The sequence below is a fragment of the Microdochium trichocladiopsis genome (genome assembly GCF_020744255.1).
Source record: "Microdochium trichocladiopsis strain MPI-CAGE-CH-0230 chromosome Unknown B0I36scaffold_1, whole genome shotgun sequence".
In the NCBI taxonomy this organism is placed as follows: Eukaryota; Fungi; Ascomycota; class Sordariomycetes; order Xylariales; family Microdochiaceae; genus Microdochium; species Microdochium trichocladiopsis.
In genome coordinates, this window is record NW_025763544.1 from 1093524 (window position 1) to 1115058 (window position 21535).

The 21535-nt window shown below is 57.3% G+C and overlaps 5 protein-coding genes across 5 annotated transcripts; 2 read left to right on the top strand and 3 right to left on the bottom strand.

Annotated features, from left to right (window-relative positions):
* Positions 1–1677: 1677 nt before the first annotated feature.
* B0I36DRAFT_379003 (3-oxo-5-alpha-steroid 4-dehydrogenase-domain-containing protein) lies at positions 1678–2886 on the bottom strand. The gene is made up of 2 exons (XM_046160746.1): positions 2594–2886; positions 1678–2517 (listed from the first exon to the last, which is right to left on the bottom strand). The coding sequence occupies exons 1-2, from the start codon at positions 2672–2674 to the stop codon at positions 1717–1719; spliced, it is 882 nt and encodes a 293-aa protein (XP_046017966.1). The 5' UTR covers positions 2675–2886; the 3' UTR covers positions 1678–1716.
* A 1603-nt stretch (positions 2887–4489) lies between these two features.
* On the top strand, positions 4490–7927 carry B0I36DRAFT_309595 (uncharacterized protein). Its single transcript, XM_046152155.1, has one exon. It carries the CDS (start codon positions 4866–4868, stop codon positions 7566–7568), a length of 2703 nt encoding a protein of 900 aa, XP_046017967.1. The 5' UTR covers positions 4490–4865; the 3' UTR covers positions 7569–7927.
* A 2829-nt stretch (positions 7928–10756) lies between these two features.
* B0I36DRAFT_309597 (uncharacterized protein) lies at positions 10757–14007 on the top strand. The gene is made up of 3 exons (XM_046152156.1): positions 10757–12489; positions 12547–13321; positions 13383–14007. The coding sequence occupies exons 1-3, from the start codon at positions 10790–10792 to the stop codon at positions 13896–13898; spliced, it is 2991 nt and encodes a 996-aa protein (XP_046017968.1). The 5' UTR covers positions 10757–10789; the 3' UTR covers positions 13899–14007.
* Positions 14008–16238, bottom strand: B0I36DRAFT_309598 (uncharacterized protein). The gene is made up of 2 exons (XM_046152157.1): positions 15608–16238; positions 14008–15441 (listed from the first exon to the last, which is right to left on the bottom strand). The coding sequence occupies exons 1-2, from the start codon at positions 15801–15803 to the stop codon at positions 14087–14089; spliced, it is 1551 nt and encodes a 516-aa protein (XP_046017969.1). The 5' UTR covers positions 15804–16238; the 3' UTR covers positions 14008–14086.
* A 1776-nt stretch (positions 16239–18014) lies between these two features.
* Positions 18015–21495, bottom strand: B0I36DRAFT_3371 (telomere repeat binding factor-domain-containing protein). Its single transcript, XM_046155642.1, has 5 exons — positions 21311–21495; positions 20775–21217; positions 20134–20695; positions 19609–20061; positions 18015–19553 (listed from the first exon to the last, which is right to left on the bottom strand). Exons 1-5 carry the CDS (start codon positions 21420–21422, stop codon positions 18058–18060), a joined length of 3066 nt encoding a protein of 1021 aa, XP_046017970.1. The 5' UTR covers positions 21423–21495; the 3' UTR covers positions 18015–18057.
* Between the last annotated feature and the right edge of the window lie 40 nt (positions 21496–21535).

The following is a 21535-nucleotide window of genomic DNA, read 5'->3' on the forward strand; positions in this document are numbered from 1 at the left end:
CAACCGGGAAAATAAGCTCTCAATAGATCGGACAGATGCTCGGTGACATTGACGATACCAAGCCGCCGTTGAAACGACTTATGTTGTGCTCCTGCCATGGCAGTCTTTTCGGCTGCGTCGTTTAGAGAGGTGTATGTGTGTGTGTGTGTGTGTGTGTGTGTTGCCGCATTCCTAGTGACGGGTAGCTCCGGTTCTTGATGTCTGGGTTCAGGGGCCCCTTGCTTGGCCCCAAGACTTGTCGGAGCGACAGGCTGACTGCCGCTCTGTCAGCTTGTCATGGCACATCTTGGGGTGGGAAGAAATCGCAAGCCCGATCGCTCGTCACTGGCATTGTTTTGGGAAAGTCCCTCCTGTCCCCGGGCAGAGCAGGGGAGTATTCATGATTCGTTCCGTCTCCATCGCCCAGGTGGACCAATAATTCCAACGACTGTAATCTCTGTCAGAATGGTGCCAAGCCACCAGACACGTCGACCGTGATCTACGTAGCGTATGTCAGGGTCTTCGAGAGTAGCGTCTCAGTTCGCCGGCGTGGATGGCTCACGCCAAGCTCGCTATGTCCTGGCTCGGAGCGATAGCATGCTGAATGCCGCCGAAAAGACGCCTAGCACACCTCGGCCCTACCCGCAACTTTCCATGGATGCGTGTCAAAGCTCCGAGCTCAACGAAAGCGACCGTCCTGAATGAAGCAGTCATACGCGAGATTCTTATCCCAACTGCAGCCGCCAGGCCAGTTTGGAGACACGGCATGATTTGGGCTTGAGCATCATTTTTCAGCATGCTCATGACTGGCCTAGCTGAGGCCTTGGATCACCTGCCCTGGCACGAGCATCAAGGTTACCTTGTCCCAAAATGTTGATATCAAACGCGAGGGCAAAGGTGGCTGGCATCTAATCACAACGCCACTACTGCAGCTCGGCACGCTTTAAATGTTGGGGGGGTCCTACATTCACATTCTGCGTCCTCTTTGCCCTCGTATGTCCAGCTCGCGGTTGTCCACCGCCTCAACATCGCAAACTCTCCATTACTGCTCCCTGCTAGAGCGTTCTGGGTAGGCAGGGCTCCATTTGCCACTTCAGGCAATGTCGCACGCAAATGATGCCTTGATATACTCGGCGCGGCTCCTCGACAGGTCTACTGGAAAGCCCCCCCTTACCTGGGTGAGAGATACGACCACGCGTTTCCTTTGACCCCAGCTGTGCTTTCCCACGCGGATTCTGCACGGTCCTAGCCCCATCCGCGCTGCGCAGTGAAAACCATGATTGAAGACGGTAAGTCGGCCGATAGGCGGGGCCTCGAAGGCTCGAGCCCAAGACAGCAGATATAATGACACGGACAGTCCCCAAGGAAGGAATATTCAAGCACTTGGGTGTTAGCCGATGTCAATAAGGTCACGAGATGCGTTCGAACAAGCCACAGCGATCAAAACTAGGAGATCTGCCGATCTCCAGTAAGATACCGCGACTGGTGAGGTTGATCAAGACTTTTGTTGGTACTGTATATGCCGAGCGTAATGTATCTAGGTGGCCTGGTCTCGCGCGACTTGCTTGTGCAGACAGTCCAGGTTTTGATTTCCATTACCTTTGAAGGCGTCGGCGCGATTCGAAAATCAACTGCGACCCGGGCAACGAAGGCGCCGCTCCTCTGCCTAACCCCCAAAGCACCCCCCTTCCCCCTTTTCCCCCTCCTTTCCCCCACAAAGAGGCCACCTCAGCCTCCTCAGTAAATCCCCGGGATGATGATCCACTTCTTGTTGACCTTTTCCGCGCCAAACTTCTGGCGATACCACTCCCCGCCCTTGACCGCGCGGGGCAGCATCGAGAAGATCTCGTTGAGCAGGAAGGCCCTGGCCGGGGCGAACGCGAACCCGCCCGCGACCCAGTAGCCGAGCCACTCGACCCACTCGAAGAAGTAGTGCGGGTAGAGGATGTAGCGGAACAGGCCGTTGTTGGGGAGCTCGTAGTGGCGGTGGATGGTGCCGCCGCCCTTGCCGCCCTGGCTCTTCTTGAGGCGCTCCTGGCGGCGCTGCTCGGAGCGGCGGATCTCGCGGAGCTCCTCGTCGGAGAAGTAGTTTGCGGCGAGGCCCGCCGAGAAGAGGAGCAGGCCGGCGGCGAAGCGGGCCGTGGAGAAGCCCGAGGCGGCCCACTCGGCCTGCGTGGTCGGGCCGTAGGCGGCGAGCCAGGCGCCGATGCAGGTGCCGTTGCAGACCTGGAAGGAGGCGGCGCTCAGCCAGACAAAGACGTGGATGTCGGACATGCTGGGCGCGACGAGCGGGTAGATGATGGCGCGGTACGCGTAGTGCGTGACAAAGAGCCCCGCGAGGACCTTGTTCTGCCAGGGCAGGTCCTCGGGGCTGGCGCCGCGGGCGGCGGTGAGCGCCCTGATGGTGTAGAGCAGAACCGTGGCGCCCGGGACCTCCATCGTCAGCCACGCGAGCTTGCCGGGGATGTTGAACATGCTCTTGGCGATCGAGCCCTTGCCCATGCCGTCAAAGGAGACGACCCATTGGAGGGAGCCAAACTGGCGGCGCGTGACGAGAAAAGTCAGTAACAGGGAACAGGTTAAGTCAAGTCGAGTCCAGGGGGAGCAGGCTCACCAGCGGGAAGAGGCTCCACCAGAACATGATAAAGTTGTAGTTATCCTCGCTGGGAGGAAGCCAGTTCTGCACGATCGCCATGGCGGGCAGCGAGTGGGCTCACAAGCTGAAGCAAGGGGTGGGTGAGTTTTCGCGTGTTTGGGCGTTTTGAAGCTGGGCGACACAGCTAATGTCGTGCGCTGGAGACGCTTCCAACAATGGGCAAGATGCAAAAACACAACAATGAGTGTAATCAGTGGCAGCCGAAGACAGACAATGCAGCAGTCAGACAAAGACACGTAGAGGAGAGGGCGTCATCCTGCTTATGACGTTGGAGCCGGGAGCGGGTCTGTGCTCGCTCGCTCTAATTTGTGGGGAGTGGAGATCTCACGCAATGTCCCGGAAGGAAGGCGCTCGGACGACAACCACCAACTTCCCAGGACGGCGGTCCGCTCAGCACCAGATATGCATGTCCAGCCATGCTCAAAAAATGCCCCCGACAATCAGTATCGAGTTCAAGGCTGTGCACTAGGTACATGGAATCTGGGCAATCATTTCTGCATCGGACTGTCGGCCGTATTATTCTGGAATTACGGCATGACCTGGGACTGTGACGCACATCCCTCCGTTGGCAGACAACGGGACGGACGAGGCAGCTCCAAGACGCACTCCCATTAGAAACTGACCACGTGACATCACGTAGCTGCTCTGTGAGCCATTGGATCTTCAAAACCTTGCGAAGGACGTCTTGGCCGCCCGGCTGTCCCTTTGGATCCATCCGTTACAGTGACTGAGTTGGGCATGCCACATCACACCAGCCATACCCATGGCACAGATACAACAGCAGCGGGTGCGAAGAAACACATAGCAGTTCGATAGACCGACTTGTGGGTTACTGGATGTCAACTGCGAGGGCCCGCTTTATAGACTCTTCTTTGTCGGGGAGTTTCGCAGCATAGCGCTAACATGAGCTGGCCAGGCCGGTCCGCTCCTCCAAGCCATCCCGGAAGCCCGCCTCTCAAGACCGAGAGAATGCAGGGTTGTGAGAAGGATGCTGTTACTTGGACCGTGAATGCCGTTGGGTGGAGAGCTTCCCAAGGGCTGCCTTGAGCCCTCGGCCCCACTCGAGATCTTCGGAGCATCATACCGGTCCCTCGCGGCGTGGAACGTGGTGGTGCGTTGTGCCGAAGTACTCGCTCGATGGGGCTCAGAAAGGACGCCCTTGAGAACGGAAACCGCTTGGGTGTAACTTGGTCACAGTGGCGTACTTACGTCATGAGTGGCTGAGGCTGGTGGCCAAGCAAGTGCGGGCCCGAGCCGTGTTGCATTTCTCTGTCTTTGCACATCTAGTAACTCGCCTTCCTTGATAGTCAAATCCCACTGATTCCTGCAGAAGGAATGGTAACTCTGGATGTGCTCGAGACGAGCCCTGTCGGATACCGGCGATCTGGCAACATTCATTCATCTCTCGCCTGCATCCCAAAGTCGGTGACCTGCTGAGCGGCGGGTCCATCCCTGGCTCTTGCATGCAGGAGTGCTAGGCCAGTAATTCTGCTGCCTGATGGCGTTCAGCACTTTGCTGAGCTTCTTGCACGCGTGGACACCCGCCACATTGACAAGTAGCTTTACCTACGTACTTAGTAGGTACATGTTCGCCGGCGTCGACTTGCCGGGAGAGGGCAAATCACCCTTCTGGGGCAGGCCTTGCGTGGGGTGCACCGCCACAGCCAATGTCGCCTCCATGGGTGCAGGTGGATGGGCTCCCTCCAGGCACCCAGTTTTGTGCTGCAGCGGCTCCGCTCCACGGCCGCCAAGCCGCATGTCGGGTGCGGTGCGGCAAGCAACAAGACCAACCAACCATCCAGCTCTGCATTATTACCTGCCGTTCCCGCGGTTCCGGCATCTCAATCCCCTTGACAATTGCCTTGCCTCCGCCTGTACTGACAGCTGTCTTTGACCTCCTCTTTATCCGCCAGTCCTCGACCTGTGTGTTGTACCTGTTGGATTCTGGTCCTGTCTCCAGGGTTCCCCACGAGCCCACTTCTTATCTGAGCTACCCCGACTGCTGGCCCGCTGCATGACGCAGCCTCCCAGACCTCGCCAGGTGCCTCCAGCTTGCTCAACCCAAACGGACTGCATCTTGGCAACGGGCAGACACTACACAACAACCTCGAATCACACCCACGCCCACCCTCGAACATAACCCCCAGGCGCCCTCTCCCTCGACATATTCCCAGCCAGCTTCCGCGTTTCCCATTGTTGAGATTGCGACAGGATTCCAGAATCGCCTGCCATGGTTCGGCGAGAGAACCCCACTGGTGACGCGGAGAGCTCACAGCCATGGCCAGGCTCAGGTCCCGATTCCGACTCTACCGTCTGGGACAGCCAGGCGCGAGCTGACAGTACATCGACAATAGCAAGCCCTGTGCCGGATCCCTTGCGGCCTGGTGTGGTACCCGTAACTACCCCGGGCTTCGCCCAAGACGACATCAATCCGTGGGGAGATCCGGACCAGAGCGACGGCACCTCCCAGAGCAAACCAAAGCAATCCGCTGACACAACCTCTCAAGTACCTCGAGCTTTGCAGCCCGGCGTGGCGAGGAAGGAGACCAATCCATTCAAGAGGAAGCCTGCCCCCAATCGCGCGGCGCCCCAGGACGTCCCGGCGTCGCTGTCAGTTCCAACGAGACCTCCGCCATCAACCACCCCTCCAACGGCGGCACTCTCGCAGATGCGTCTCGAAGAGCCCGAAAACAGCTCCAACCCATGGCAGCCAGCCAAATTGGACGATCGAATCGCATCGAATCATGCGACCGCTCCTCCACCTACACTCGATCAAGAGCCCGCGAACAATGTCTGGGGAGCTGGTCCAGCCTCTGGGCAGCCCACTAGGTCGACAACGCCTACTGTCATCCCCATGCAAAAGACCGGTGACTCCGCTCCATGGGCCGATGAAGTTCTTCCCAAGGCTTCACTCCCGCCACTCCCCGCCAAAACGACCGCGGAGCAAAACGAGCTTTCGGACGATCAACATGCCTGGGATGACGTGCCGTCCGGTAACAAGGGCAAGCAGGCTGTGGCAGCAGGCCAACCTGGTGGAGAAAGCTGGAACCTGATAGATCATGAGGCAATGCCCCAGAGAGAGCCAGTCTCGATTTCGCGGCAAAGCTCCTGGGAGAACTTTATGGATGCCGACGACGCACAAGAAGAGCCCGCCAAGCCCGTGCCGAAATCACCATCACAGCTTCCCGCCGCTGCTCCCGTGGCGGAAGAGCCTGCACCGCCGGTTCTCCCCCCTCGCACGAACACTGCGCCGCAAGTACAACCACCGTCGCAAACGCGATCATCGCGACCTCCTCCAAAATCGGAGACGTACCAGATCAAGAACATCAACTGGTACGATGCCAAGATCCAGAACACCCGCAAATCGCCAATCCTTGTGCAGAACGTTAATGGCCCATGTCCGCTGGTGGCTTTGGTGAATGCTCTGACCCTGACAACACCACCCTCGACGACGTCAAACCTCGTGGAGACGCTACGGTCCCGCGAGCAAGTCAGCATCGCGTTTCTCCTCGAGGCCGTCATTGACGAGCTCATGTCCTCTGGCAGGCGAGATCCTGATGCAGATCTGCCCGACATGACAGAATTGTACGATTTCCTCACCGGTCTCCAGACCGGCATGAACGTCAACCCGAGATTTCTGCCCTCGCCTGAAGCCGCAAAGCAATACAAGAGAACGTCATTATCTCATGTGCATCCACATGAGCGCGACGTGTCGATTCCAGGCACGTTTGAGGAAACCAAGGACATGACGCTGTATGCGACGTTCTCGATTCCGCTGCTGCACGGATGGCTACCGCCACGCGACGATCCCGTGTACGACGCTTTCGAGCGCCAGACTGCGTCGTACGACGACGTCCAGAATCTTCTGTTTCGCGAGGAAGAGCTCGAATTCAAGCTCAGCACAACCGCGGAGGGCTTGACCGAGCCGGAGCAGCAACTATATCAGGATGTCCTAACAATAAAGGCGTGGCTGTCCAGTACGGCGACGCAGCTTACACCATGGGGCTTGGATGTTGTCACCAAGTCCATTGAGCCCGGCGGTGTGGCCATTCTCTTCCGGAACGACCACTTTGCTACTCTGTACCGACATCCGCAGACGCAGGAGCTGCTGACGCTGGTGACGGACGCTGGCTATCACAAGCACGATGAAGTCATATGGGAGTCTCTCGTAGATGTACGGGGAGAGAACTCGGACTTTTACTCAGGAGACTTCCGTGTCGTGGGCGGCTCACAGCAACAATCAGGCAGTGGCGCTAGCAGCCAGGGCGGGGAGTGGCAGACCGTGCAGGGCCGACGCGGCGGCAACAGCCAGCGAAGCGGAAGCGAGGCCTCTGCGCAGCAACCATCACAGACCGAGCAAGAAGACCGCGACTTGGCGCTTGCTTTACAATTACAAGAGGAGGAAGACGAGCGGCACCGCAACGAGCAAGCCAGCCGGCGCCGACAGAGCGAGTTGTCAGAACAATTCATAGAGCAGCAAGGTCGGGCACCACCACAGCCGCCGAGACCAGGACAGCAGTCCAACGGCACCCGTCAGCGAGGCAACAGCCGCGTCAACATACCCGTCCGTGGCCCCGGCTCGGCTGCTGGCACCACCGCCTCATCCAACGGCCGCAACTCGCGGACAACGCCACAGCCCCAGGCGCCAGTTAGAAGCCTCGTCCCGCCGCGCACGCATCGACCAGCTGACTCGGCCGAGGACGAAGCCCCGCCGACGTACGAGCAGGCCTCGCAATCGACACCCTACACGCCACCAGCAGGTCACCCCAGCCACCCGGGGGCCACGCCACGCAGGGTTTCTGGGCAAGTGCCGGTGGCGGCGGCGGCCGGGCCGTCAAGCCCAGGCGCCGCTGGCAGGGGCAGACATCCGGCCATGGTACCTGTCGGGGGACAACAGCCTGGTGGGAAGGAAGAAAAGTGCGTCGTCATGTAATTTTACAACGTTGCCGGTATGCGGAACTAGCACGTATGGGTTGAGACAGTGTTCTCTTTTTTCTTTCACTGTTTTCTTTTTGGAGCGTAGCATATCAGTACTCTGCGCTTTTCTGGGTTTGAAGGAATTGGAGCTATCCAGCTCTCGAACAATCAAATGGATAGTCTATGCATCTTAATCTTATGATGCATGTCTTGTTTGCACACGGCCTTTGTTTGTAAATGAATCAACCTTGACGGTTCCATTGATTCGGAAATAAACAAAAACGGAGACGAAGAAGACGAAGAGGCAAATTAGCTGGGTCATACTGCCACGGTGAATCATCCATGTCCTAGTCAGTGTTTTGGGTGGAGACAGGGTCGTCCCATGTTTCTACTGATTCCGCGAACGGAAGGGGGGGGGGGGGTAAGGGTTCGCATACAAGAATTAAATTAAAAGGCATTAGTTCTCTGCGATAAAGGCGTGTGAAGAGGAGGAGAGGGAGCAGCCCAGGACGGGAGGGGAGGTTTCTCGCTTCAGCTTGGTTTGTATTTTTTGGCTGAGCATTGCTGGAGCCAGCTTCTCTCGGCCTTGTTCGCTGTGTGGAGTAGAAAAGGGCCCGGGGGTTGTTACTGGAAACGAAGAGCCATGGACTTCCTTCGGCAGAGGAATTCCGATGCTCCAGAAGACAATGCCATCCACTGATGACAATAACTAAGTAGTTCGCGCGGATTAGAGTTGGCACTGGTCCTGGAGTACATAAGCCTGGGCTAGGCGTAGTGGGGGCTTCCAACCACCACCACCACCAGGGCTGCAGCCGATGCTGAGGCGTTCGCGTTCAGCCGAACTTTGAGCCAAGCCATTGTACAGAGCATGCACGGATGTGGTTAAACATTGGGCTCGTGGGATATTTGGCCAATGGGGGAAATGTTTGAATGTGTGTGATGCAATAGCTGGTTCAATCAACATGGTTATTGTCGCGGTGCTGGGTGTCAGCTCCGAGACTCTTGGGCGGACCCAGAACCAGATTCGGGATAGCCGCGCATATTCAGCTGCCAAAGCCATGCATTCTCCACGAGGAGCTGAAATTCCAGCCGACAGGTAAAGTTCCGGCCAGGCTGCTGCTCGGGAGCAATGGGTGCATATCTCCGGCAAAAGGGTGTGAGACATACGGGTTGTTTTCAGGGACCAGGCGTTTAAGGAGAGGTGCCCCGAGGGTACCGGGACTTGGCCCTGACTGGCCCTCGGTGATGTAGACTCGTGAGATTGTGACAGTCTGGAAAGCAGGACGTTGACAAGCACATGTGATTTATCCTCAACGAGAGAGACCTTGACAGCCGCAAGCAGCCCAGACAGTTCAGTGCAGTATGACATTCCTCCACAGCGGGAGAACCCCCCACACGGAGCCGGCAAGGGTTCCCCATTCCCGCCAGGGTCCCTGGAGAACTGGATTGCGGAGTGCGAATAACAAGAGAAAGGCACTGGCGATGCATTTCAAAGGTAGTAGGTAGCTCCTCGCACTTGGGGTTCTAGCCCCTGCGCGCATGGCTAGTAGATGAATCGTCTTGCGTCTGTATTGTCTTGCTCGCGGGGCCGCCACAGCACCGGGAACAGAGCTGAGAAACCTCTACGGTTGGATCGGGCATGCGTGGACAAGACAACAATGGGCGTGGCGTTGCCGATGCGAGCTGAGAGGCGCTGGCCCAAGGCCGTGTTGGGAAAGGTGCGTCGCGGCTGCCGTCGCGGGCCGCGCTGCGATCCGCCTACCAGTAAGTAGCCATCAACGAGCAAGTCATGGCATGCTCTGGGCCCGGCCACGCATTCTCCTCCCACATCAAGCAAACACCAACAACCACTTCGTCTCTCACGGGCAGTCACAACAGCAGCCACGCACTCCAGGCCTCTAATCAATAGTCCCCCCCCTAGCCCGGGCCAACCCCACCCCTTCAAGGGGCCCGTCCCGCGCCATGGCGGCCACCAGCGTGTGATCGCTTGGGGTATGCTCCTTTGTGATACTGATACGCCTGCATTCGCTGCTTGCTGGCTTGGGTGGGTAGTCCTGGTTCCAGAGCGGCCGGCTGCGTCTCACTCGCCCTTGACTCGCAAGCTGAATGCACCACCACGGCTGCAGGCATGGCTGGCCATTGTGGCCCCCGTTGCGGGCTATCCTCAAAGTCATCGCAGCTGTTGGGAAACATCTATATCTACCTTCTCATGGCTCCCACAGAACTACCACCTTCAATAGACTCCTCGAGCTCAGTCGCCCCCTCATCTCTCCACAGGGGCTCTCTTCGCTTTCTCACTTTTGAGTCTCGGGGTCTTCTGGTAACGTCCCATTGACGGCACCCTTCATCAAGATGGTGTTCGGCTCCAAGAAACCAGAGTACAAGTACAACTTTCACGACGATGAGCTCCTTCACGATTCTACGCCTCAGCCAGGCGCCTGGAATTCCAACTTGGCTGGCGATGCTGTTGCTGCCTTGAAGGGCGCCAGGACTCTGGTCACCGATGGCTTCCCTGCTGCCGCAAAGGATGTCGCCAGCACACTCGACGTCAACGACCCCCTGAGCCGGCTCATCTCAAAGCAGATGGTCAGCATGCTCTGGGGATCTATGCTTCATCCGCCTCCCAGCTACCTGGGATCCGAGTTCCAGTATCGTGCTCCCGATGGGGGCAACAACAACATCCTCTTTCCCAGACTTGGTGCGGCCGATGCCCGCTATGCCAAGACTGTGCAGGGCGTCCGTCCTACGTATGGTGCCAAACCGGACGCCGGAGACCTGTTCGATCTTCTGATGGCTAGAAACGAAAACACCAAAGACAGCCCGTCTGGTCTGTCTAGCATGCTCCTCTGCCACGCCACCCTCATCATTCATGACATCTTCAGGACACACGATGAAGACCCAAACAAGTCGGCCACATCGTCCTACCTCGATCTGGCCCCGCTCTATGGTAATGATGAGGCGAGCCAGATGGAGGTCCGGCAGGGCAAACTCGGCCTGCTGAAACCGGACACCTTCTCAGAGACGAGGCTGCTGCGTCAGCCTCCTGGAGTCTGTATCTACCTGATCCTCTACAACCGCTTCCACAACTATGTTGCCAAGCAGCTGCTGGAGATCAACGAGAACGGCCGCTTTTCGCGGCCCGCGGACTACGACGACATGCACCAGGAAGCCAAGCAGGCGGCTGATGACAAGCTGGACCATGACCTCTTCAACACTGCCCGCCTCATCACCTGCGGCATGTATATCCAGATCGCCATTCATGATTACCTGCGTTGCTTGATGCTCATGCACGCCAAGGATACGGCGTTTACCCTAGACCCCCGAGTGTCCTTCCCTGAGCACAACAACAAGACTGGTCTCCAGCGTGGCGAGGGCAACATGGTGTCTGTCGAGTTCAACCTTCTCTATCGGTTCCATAGCCCCATCTCAAAGCGCGAGGCATGGTGGACTGAAGACATGTTTGTGCAATTACTGCAAGATCGCAACATGGTCGTGGAAACAAAGGCGGAAGAGAACATGAAGACCAAGTTCACAAAGGAGACAATTGTCGATGGGGAGATCCCTTTCCCAATCTTCCGTCACATGATTGATGGCATGAAGAATGCATCCAAGGTTCGTCGGGACCGCCTTGCCTACTTCCCAGCTGGCCTCGATCCCGTGGGTGGGTGGAAAGAGAAGGACGACCAAGGCCGGAGAGTCGATGGGCCCGAAACCTTCCGCTTTAAGCGCGGCAAGGACGGCAAGTTTGACGACGCTCAATTAGCAGCTGAGCTCATGAGGGTCATGGAAGACCCCATCTCCTCGTTCGGAGCCAACAATGTCCCTCGCGTGCTAAAGGGAATCGAGATTATGGGTATGCTGCAAGCTCGTCAGTGGGAAGTTGCCACTTTGAACGAGTTCAGGCAATTCTTCAACATGTCGCGCCACACTCACTTCGAAGATATCAACAGCGACCCGAAGATTCAGGAGAAGCTCCGCGACCTCTACAAAGATCCTGATCTCGTCGAGCTGTACCCCGGCCTCTTCTGCGAGGGTGAATCCCAATGCTTGGATCCCGGTACTTCATGCCCTAACAAGCAGTCGACGGCTTTGTGGCGTGCGGTCTTCAGCGACGCTGTAACGCTTGTGCGGTCGGATCGTTTCTACACTCTAGATTGGAATGTAGGGTCTCTGACTGCCTGGGGCATGAAGGAGGTCACTTCGGACCCCAACGTGAACAAGGGCTCCGTGATGCACCGCCTTTTCCAAAGGGCGCTGCCGGGCTTTTTCAACTACAACTCGCTGCACATGTGGCAGCCTTTCTATACTCCAACCATGAACGTCCAGCTGGCGCAGGAACAGGGATATCTTTCGTTCCTCGACCTGAATGGGTTGGAAGATGAAAATGGAGCGCCTTGGGATATCAAGATGAAGAATGGCAAGGTCCTGACGGATTTCAAGCGCCTGTGCCAGGTTGACAAGAATGGCAAGGGCAGGCAGGTCCGGAAATGCCTGAAGCTCGACTTGCCCACCCGATGGCTGGACAAGAACTGGGTCATGCAGACGACCAAGGCGACCAGGATCGGTTGCGGCAAGCACGAGTACCCGTGGCGCGGTGGTGAGAAGGCCTACATGGCCAATGTGCTGATCGAGATCAATGATTATGAGGTCATTCGGGACAGCCTCTTCGCCGAGGGCGAGAGCATCAACTTTGCCAACCCATCCATTCTGAGCGCAGACGACATCCCGGGACAAGTCCTTTCTGCCATCATGACGAAACAGTGGAACAAGTGGGAGTCGGCTTTCCGGATTGTCTGGGGTGGCCTTGGCCCGGACTGGGAGGAGACATTCATGAACTACTTTGTCGAAGTGAGCCAGGAGATCCGGCTGCGTGAGCAGCGCACTTTCCAGAAGTGCCCCAACGGTGATCAAGTGTTCCAGATCGACATTGTCTCCGAGTAAGTTGACTGGCACGCAGTGTTTTTTTGCGACTTTGCAACTAACTCGTCTCTTAGCTATGCCATCCCTGTGGTTACACGTTTCATTGCCGACTTCCTCGGCTTCTGGACGGAGGTCAAGACGCCGCAGTTCCTTGACAGGCCGTACTCTGAGAATCAGATATACCGCCTTCTGGAGAACTGCCAGAACTACGACTCGTACGATGCTGACCCCACCAAGACCTGGGCTCGTCGCATGGCCTACCGTGAGTCCATCAAGACCCTCAAGGGCCTCACCGAGCTGGGTATCAGGAAATACGAACCTTATTTGTTCGAGCACGGGTTCCTCGGCATTGGATCTCGCTCTTACGGCTTTGATGGCGACTCGAAACAGGTTCGGACCATTCGCAAGATCGCCGTTGGGATCGTGCGTGGCCTGACGACCGCCAACTTCACTCATGAGGAGATCGTGGCGGTCATGCTGTCGACCGCCCTTGATGCTGCTCAGAAGACAGTCGTCACCTTCACTGAGGCAATGGCCTATTTCATCGATCCCAGGCAAGATCTGGGGGGTGAGGAACATGTCATTGATGCACACGACGAGCGTACAAAGCTCTGGGGTCAGCTCCAGGCTCTTGCCTGGCAAGACGCCAAGAAGTTGCCAAATGGCAGCCTGCAGTTCAAGAACGACCCAGAAATCGATGAGAAGATTCTGGGTTACGTTCTCGAAGCCCAACGATTCAACCCTTACATGAGGGTCCCACGTGTCTGCAACCCAGTCGGCAATGGCAACGACCTTGTCTTGGCCAATGGACTGACGGTCAAACGGGGAAAGACGCTCCTTGTCAACATGGTATGTCCCTGAATCCTGCATAGCATCTCAGCTCGGTATCGCAGCCTAACACCAAACACAGTATGCCGCCTATAAGAATCTGCCTCAAGACTACGAAGACTTCCCCCACTCCCACAAGTTCGATCCGACTCGGGAGACCGCATCATACCTGATCTACGGTGGTGACGGCAAGATCTTCACTCGGCGTCTTGCCCTCATCGCCATTACCGGCATGGTCAAGCACACGGCCCATCTCAAGGAGCTCCGCGTTGCCCACGACAAGATTGGACGGCTCAAGCGCGTACAGACTCCCAGAGGCAATTGGTACTACGCCACAGTGCAGTGGGACAACCTTGTTTCGTCGCCAATTACGTGGAATCTCCGATTCAATGGTGTTGGCAAGGGCGTCTGGGAGCAGGGCGACAACGCCGACCAGGGCCACGGGCAGAACCAAGTTGTCATTGTCCCGAAGGCGCCAGCCAAAGCGGGCCAGGACTTCGGGACGAATGGCTATGCGTCTGCAAACGGCAGGCGTGAGGCGAAGCCCGGTGACTACGTAAAGACCTCGGCTAGAGAGCTGTCTCAAGTGTCTCTGTGAGGGGGTTGGCGGTAGGAGTTTACTCTTCAGTGTCTGAGTAGGTGATTGTATCTAGGGATTTCTCTAGCTTGTGTACTGTTTCAGTCTATCACATTATTTAACATATCACTCGTCGCTCAAGGGATCGCTATGAAACGTACTCTCGGTGACAGCTACATAGATGGATGCAGTCAATAATCCTCAACCAATCACCACCGGATAGTGCTGTAGCCATGGCCCCATGCTCCTCCACCACCATCACCACCTCCTCTCGGAATCCCACTCCAACCGAGCCCGATGTCACGGAACTCCCAACTTCCCGGTCCATGCCCTCTCTCACGACCGCCCTGCGGGGTCCAGCCCCAACCAAACCTCCCATTCCCACGGACTTCACCATCAGCATGTGAGCCATTGGCTTCCGAGTGCTCGCGGCACAAACCCCCATGCCTCGCCCGCTTGCCGCACTTCCACCAGCGGCCGCGGCCCGCTCGTCCCGCGGCGGGTCGATAGTCCTGGATCATCTCGTCGTACACGAGCCGCTGCCGACGCGCAGAGTATTGGCACCGATGTGCCTCGCAGTAGATGACCTCCTCCTCGGCGATACTGTCGTCGCTGGCACTGTCACTACCGCTCCGGGTCCCGGCCTGGTGGTGGTGGCAGTCGTCATCATCACTTCCGCTACCACTACCGCGGTCATCACCCCCACGATCACGACGAGGACGACGCTGATGATGATGGTGATGAGAGTCCCGCCGCCACCCAACCCGCCGCGCGGAACAGCCCTGCACAAAGCATCTATGTGAATCGCAGTACACACTCGTCGGGATCCGGCTCACACGTCCACCACCATGATCATCACCATCATCATTCTGGGATGACAAGACCCCGGCGTCGTGCAGCGCCGAGGCCACAGAGTCCAAAACATCCTGCTGCCGCTGCTCCCGCTCCTGCTGCTGCTGCTCCTGTTGATCCTGGTAGTCCTGCTCAGAGTCGCTAAAGTCAGACTCGTCGCTATCTGGAGGATACGGCGGTCTTCGTCGTCGCGACCGCGACGGCGGGTGTGGTGACGGGTGTTGGCGGTCCTGGTTGTTTGGGCGGAAATGTACTTGCCTCCGGTGGTGCTGCTGTCCGCGGGATGCCCGGCGGCGAGGCTGGGATGAAGGAGCGAGGTTGGAGGTGTCTGCGGCGGCAGCGGCAGCGGACAGCAAGTCCCCGAGCCACGGGAAGGAGTTGCTGCTTGTTCTGCGGCCTTCGCCGCGGCCGCCACGTCGTCCGTTGTTGTTATCCATCAAGCCCGTGAATAAGGCTTCGACCGTAGCTGGAGAGATAGTCCCATTTCCACTCCCGCCATGTCGCGAGGGGGGATGTGGTGTCGTCCTCGTAGAGCGCCTTTTCACGCATCCTGGTTCCAGACAGGTGTGCTCCGGACAGTGCGTGCTCCCCGTCGCGAGGCCGCGGAGGCGCGGGCAGGCGGGAAAGGTGCAGCGGTGCAGGTGGCACCCGCGCGAGGAGGGCGTGGGTGTGCGTTTGCAGCCGGGGGGCCAGTCACATGTTCTTCTTGAGTCTGGTTGGTGGTGATGGTGATGGTGATGGTATATGTTAGTGATATATTCATAGACATCTTGATCAGGATGTGTTTTATTTGCGTAGACCCATCCGCACTTTCTTGAAAGTTTGTTGAAAAATTGCCGTTTCATGAAGAACAAACGAGAGAAAGAAAAGACACTCACGCTCGGCACAAGTATCAGCGATCCAGTCGCCAAACACCTCGCGAAACCGGCCGCAGCCCTCCACCGGGCACTGGTGATGCTCCTTGCACCACGGCGACCCGGACGCCACCTCTGGCTCCTTGTTGCATGTCCGCACCGGTGCTGCCCGGGCACCGCCAGCCGCCAGCGTCTGGAACACCGAGTTCATCTGACACATGTGCTCGGCACAGTAGTCGACGCCGATGGTGTGTTTCTGCTGGCTGCAGCCGTCGCGCTTGCACTCGTGGTCGACACAGAAGAGGCATCCGGCTCCTCCTCCTCCTCCTGAAGAAGAAGAAGTGCGATCCCGTCTGGGTTTGGGACAGTTGATGTGCAACACCTGACACTTGTGGGCGAGACATGCTCTCGCCCCTGTGCCGCCGCTGGTGGTCGCAGATACAAGAGGATCATCGCATACCTCGGCTATAAAGGGCACGTCGTTCTCCGTCCGGACCGCATAGCACGTATGCCGCTGGCAGAACTTTGAAGAGCGCACACCATCGGCGGCGGCGGCGCCGGACCCGAGCCCGAGCCCGAAAGGCCAGGGCCATGGCCCCGGGTGATATCGCCATATCACATCCCGACACTGCACGCCGCGCTCGCCCGATAACGCGCACAGCCGGTGCTGCTCGCACCAGTTGTCCTGGTGCTCAGGCTTGTCGGCGTTTCCCGGCACCTCGGCGCCGCAGTGTGGGTGGCTGCAGGTGTGCTTGGCGCACAGGTTGGGATTCCCCCGCGGGGAGCCCTTGAGCTCGAGGCACTTTGCACTGCCGGGGATGCCGTTGCCGCTTCCGCCGCTGCTTCCGGTGAGGGTGCCTGCCTCGCACGCGTGGGCAGGGCAGGTGGCGCCGTACTGTCCGAAGGCTGTGCCTGGCTGTCGCGGGCTTTTGCAGTCCGGGTGTGTGCACTCATCTGTTCAGCCAGAGGAAGCGAGCGCGAAAGGCCATGCCGTGGTTAGTCAAAGTGCAAGTGAGATGGATCATCCGTTCTTCCAAAAAGGTCGGGCGTTGGTGGGAAGAACTCACGAGAAGCTGTGCAGAAGTTGTGCCCGTTGGCCTGGTCAACAAGCTCATTGCATGTGGGCGTCGAGCATACCCCATCTACATTCTCTCATCACCACAGTCCAGCGTCAGCAACACAGAGAGTCATAACCTCCCGTATACGCACACAAAGAGCACCCCCCCCCCCCCTTTGGGAACTACACGTACGTTCGCTACAATACCGTGCCCCGCCTCTCGTCCGTCTACGGCACCGCGCCCCGTTCTCGGCCACGGGGTTGAAGTACACGAGACATGTGTGCTGCTCGCAGAACGGGCTCTGGACCGCCCGGCACAGAGACAAAGTCCCCGTGCCGTTGTTGCTGTTGCCGACTTTTGCAGGCCGCGACGCCACCAGCCGCTTGCACTTCGAGTAGCCGCACTTTGGCTGGCTCATGCACCACAGCGGCATTGCTCAATGCCACTTCATCGAAGGCTCGCGCGAATGGTCGTGGTGATATCGGCTATGGGATCGTCGAGTTTCGAAGCTGCAAATGGTAGAGTGGTCTGTGAGGTCGAAAGAAGCAGATGATGAAGTCGTTGTCTGCAGCTGGCTTTTGGACGTTTCTGTCAGCTGATGAAGGAGTTGGCATGCGAGGAACATATGCGCGGCACCCCTCTCTATCTGGAAGTCATAGTGACCCAAGAACGCAAAAGCGCCTGGCTGCGTCCGGTGAACGGCAATCATCTGTGGGAATATCGAAACACGAGCGACCTGTTTGGGCTATCGTTTTGAGATCTTGCCGTGGGAATATCATCCGGGGGTCCATGCTCCAAGGGAAAACAGAAAAACGAATCGATGTGCGACTTTAGCTGCTACAGCCAAGCTCTTTCGTCGTCACGCCATGCTGTTCTGAAGAAAGTACAGTGTTCCTCAATCAGAAGAGGCTGCCCGTCAAGCAAGCCTCGTGACGTGGTAAGGCGCGTGTGCTACGCGAGAGACTGTGTGACATTGGCATAGACGCCACTGCGTTTGTCAGCTAGGGGACGTCCCTTGATTCAGGTTTCCGCATCTGCAATATGCTAGCAGCATACACAGAGCAAGAGGTTTCATAATGCCCCGACGCAAACCCTTCAGGGTCCTTAGTGGCACAAACGCCTGTTGTTATGATCCATGTCAGTCACCAAATGGTTTGCCAGGGCGGTCGTTGCAAGATCTGCGAAAGGAGACAGGTTACGTAAGTGGTAATGTAATTTCCATTTCGCTGGTGGCACAATGTGCCAGACTGTGCTGTCCCAGGGGTATCATCGCCAGTGCTAAGTATCTACGTAAAACTCCAATATATAGTTTGATCAAGTATATAAGTTGAAATGTCCGCCACCAATAATTCGAGCATTCATGGCCTGCTTGACGTTATCTTCTGAGGGCTGAAGCGTGCCGCTCAGGGCTACCATCTAGGCTGTTGTGCTGCTTGTCGCACGATACGGGGTCACATTTGCCGGGGGGTCCCGTTCCATGGTCATCTGGAAATCCATTAAGGGGTCATCAGCTCGCGAGTGGGAGGTTTCCTCGGCGGCCGCCGCTTGTGCTGCCTCCCGCTCAATCGCAGCCTGGATGTCAAAAAGATCCGTCTCGCTCTCGACAGACTCGGTGATAGGAGCATGATGCTCTCCATTCGCTGCATCGGCTTCCTTGGCCTCTTTGTCAATGGCGGCCTGAAGATCAAGCAAGAAATCGTCCTCTTCCTTTTCGAGAAATCCAGACTGTAGAGGTTCAGAGGCCAATGGGGCAGGGTGTCCTTCAGGAGCGGACATCTGACTGGGCTCTTCCTTGACCGCAGATTCAGGCTTTTCAGTGTTGATGATTGTTTGCGCCTCTTGGGTTGGGTTGCCAGAGGTGGTGTCCGTTGCTGCATCGCCATTGAGGGCTGCAGCAAGCTCTCCATGAACATCCCCTGCCAGATCATCCGGAATGTCACCATCAAGGAGCGCCTGCAGGTCAAGTAGTGCGGCATCCTCGATGCTGAGATCTTCTTGTGGTGTTCCGTCGACCGATGTACCAGAGAACGCCGCCTCTGACACGTCCGGCGTGGCTTGGGGAGTAGACCGCGCGGTCGCTGGCGGTGCTGGCACCGATGACGATGCCGCAGTCGGCCTTGGCTGCTGCGGCGATTGCAGCATCTTCACCGGCAGGTGCACTGGCTGCGCGGCGAGGAATGGAGGTCGCGGCGCGCCGGAGGACATGGAGACAGGTGGCCGTATCGAGTGATGAGCGCCTGCTTGCAGATGAGGATGGGTAAATCTTTGCACAGGAGTTGTGCTGTGGGAAGGGGCCATGGCAGTAGATGGCCTCGTGGGCGTTTGCGGATTGTGAGGTGTATGAACATGGCCGCCACCGGCATGAGGATGCACGCCATTGACATGAGCCTGCTGCTCCTCCTTTGCCTTCTCTTCAGCTTCCTTGCGCGCGGCTTGGGTTGGAGCGCGGGTCTTTAGCTCGCCAGTGACACATTGTAAGTAGTAAGGCATTTCGGTGTTCGCCTTGAGAAAGAAGAGCTTCAGATTCCGTGCTTTGTCTTTCAATTGCACTTGTGTTCGGTCCGCCAAGATCTGACTGATCGACCCATTGGGCCCGAAAAGTCCCAGGATTTGTGACCAGTGTGGGCCTTTGACCATATCTAGGCCCATCATCAGGGCCTTTTCCTCTTCTGGACTCCAAGGCCGCCTCGTGGAATGCGTGCCCTCTCTCCGAGCCTGGGTGGAAGATCTTGCAGCAGCAGCCTGCCGTGCTCTTTCGTATAGCGCAGGTGTAGAATCGCTTTGGTTCGGCGGGAGATGATCACCCGGGGCCCTATATGCCGGGTGTGGATGGTGGTTGTGCTGTGGATACGGATAGTATGGCTGTGGTTGACGTTGTTGATATGCACCTTGTGCTGATGAGTTTTGTTGCGCTGCTTGCTTCTTAGCATAAAAGATCTGTGCACTCGTCTGGTGAATTCAACTTACCACTTGACTGGGGCCCTTGATTCGGCGCCTGTGGATCGTCATGTCCGTGTGACATACGCTGGAGTGCCATCATTGTCGCCTTAGAGGCGCTTTCAGCCGCCGAGGCAACTTCTCCCGTAGGAGCACCGTCCCTTTCAGGCCCATTTGCTTGCTCAGCTGCCTTTGAGATACTCTCCGTTAGGAATGCAGTGAGGTCCTCGTCCTTTCTTGATGCGTCCACATTTGGATCTGAGTCAGTTTCGGCAGCTCTCGACGCCTCTGCAATGGCAGCGTCCAGATCAAAGTCGAAATCCAGCTCGTGTCCAGCGCCATCACTGGGACCTTCGTGCTCGAAACCGGGCCGCAAGTCTATGATGCCGGCGCCTTGCATCTTGATGCTCTCAATGTTGTCGTTAAGGTAGCTGTTGAGAGTTTCGAGGAATGTTTCGTAGCTGAATTGTTTGCTGAGCGACTCTGTCCATACTTTATTAGCAAAAGAAAGAGACCCATTTGGTCTATCTTGCGTATATTCAGAAGTCCACGTACGTATGCTGTCCGCATCATTTGACTCATTCCTCAACATCGTTTTCCGCTCTTCGGCATCTGCCAAGAACTGGGTCTCGATGTTGTTCAGAGGCCAGCCAATATGATGCGCCTCTAGTACCGACCTCAGTGTGGTGGGGAAGACCTCTTCCAGAATCTCATCTCGCGTTCGTTCCTGTTGACCATCAAGCATGGCGAGAAAGATCTGTGTCTTCAGCGCGAGGAATATGTCGGCTGCATCCTGCGAGAGATCATGACCCTGCGGGATGAAGATCATCAGAAACTGATCATTCACCTCTTCGAGACCAATGTCGAGCGTGCTGAAGAGGCTGGCGCAGGACGCCGCAAGATTCGCGACCCTGACAATCTCCCGGTCTCCATCATATACACCGAGGCTGTATGGGTCCAACAGGAGGCTGTCCTCGGATAGGCACCGGCGTTGCGCATCGAATGCAGTCTTAAGGCATACGTATTCTCGGGCCACGTCGGAGTCGCGATTATGGCACAGCGTGCGAATGGTGTCCTCGAGGGACTGCTCGGACCAGGCTACTAGCACATCCACAGCCTGTTTCGGTACAATCAGCCCCGTGATCTAGCTTGAGCGGTTCGGGCTCATTCGAACAAGGTCACACTTGGACACTTACCAGGCTACCCAGCGCAGGAAGTACGTGTTTCCTGCGGGTAAAGTGATGTGTGCCATTCCATATCGACTCTGTCCGCGTGGGCGGCATGCTCAAGAGGGCCTCCTCGAGATCGATTATGCTGACCGCGGCGGAATCGAGGAAGTCGCCCGTGGCACTCGACATTGGGTCGCCTTCCAGCTGGATATAATCGTCTTGCATGACCGAGTCCTGCGCCTGCTGCACGAGCCGAGCAAACTCGTCCATGTCCTCCGCCTCCACCCCAGCTCCTCCTGTGCTATCATCACGGGCGACGGGTTCTGTCTTGAGTCGCTTGTCTGTAGGAAATTCGGTGTCTTGGTGCTCAAATGGGGACCGTGATCTCTTGAGCGGTGATGCGGGGATTTGTTCTTCAACGCCGGCCATGGGAATGTCCTCGATGTTCGGTTCGGGCTTTACAGAAGGGCCTGAGGCAACACAGTCAGTCTCTGTCGAGGCATGTATCTAGAGCTGCCTGGCTAACAGGGGCAAAGGGCAGGAGGGATTGGAGGACCACGCACTTGGAGGGGCGCCAAATGTATCTTGGCCAGCAGATTGATGTGACGGATTGGGGGCTGGGTCGGCCTCGGCGGCCTTTTCCGCAGCGGCAATGGCATCTGCGAGGTCTGCCATGGCGGACGGTTCTGGGCACTACATCCGGGACAATTGCGAGCAAGCTCAATCGTTTTCTGGGGATGGCCGCTCGGCAGTATGACGATGGTCCTGGGAAAAATACCAGGCCCAGC

Coding starts and splice junctions, on each gene's coding strand:
- B0I36DRAFT_379003 (XM_046160746.1), bottom strand. CDS start 2,674: ATGGCGATCGTGCAGAACTGGCTTCCTCCCAGCGAGGATAACTACAAC. Junction 2,518..2,593: donor GGTGGAGCCTCTTCCCGCTG/GTGAGCCTGCTC, acceptor ACGCGCCGCCAG/TTTGGCTCCCTCCAATGGGT.
- B0I36DRAFT_309598 (XM_046152157.1), bottom strand. CDS start 15,803: ATGTGTCAGATGAACTCGGTGTTCCAGACGCTGGCGGCTGGCGGTGCC. Junction 15,442..15,607: donor CGCTGATACTTGTGCCGAGC/GTGAGTGTCTTT, acceptor ACCACCAACCAG/ACTCAAGAAGAACATGTGAC.
- B0I36DRAFT_3371 (XM_046155642.1), bottom strand. CDS start 21,422: ATGGCAGACCTCGCAGATGCCATTGCCGCTGCGGAAAAGGCCGCCGAG. Junction 21,218..21,310: donor TACATTTGGCGCCCCTCCAA/GTGCGTGGTCCT, acceptor GTGTTGCCTCAG/GCCCTTCTGTAAAGCCCGAA. Junction 20,062..20,133: donor AAATGATGCGGACAGCATAC/GTACGTGGACTT, acceptor AAGTATGGACAG/AGTCGCTCAGCAAACAATTC.
- B0I36DRAFT_309595 (XM_046152155.1), top strand. CDS start 4,866: ATGGTTCGGCGAGAGAACCCCACTGGTGACGCGGAGAGCTCACAGCCA.
- B0I36DRAFT_309597 (XM_046152156.1), top strand. CDS start 10,790: ATGTATATCCAGATCGCCATTCATGATTACCTGCGTTGCTTGATGCTC. Junction 12,490..12,546: donor CAGATCGACATTGTCTCCGA/GTAAGTTGACTG, acceptor CTCGTCTCTTAG/CTATGCCATCCCTGTGGTTA. Junction 13,322..13,382: donor AGACGCTCCTTGTCAACATG/GTATGTCCCTGA, acceptor CACCAAACACAG/TATGCCGCCTATAAGAATCT.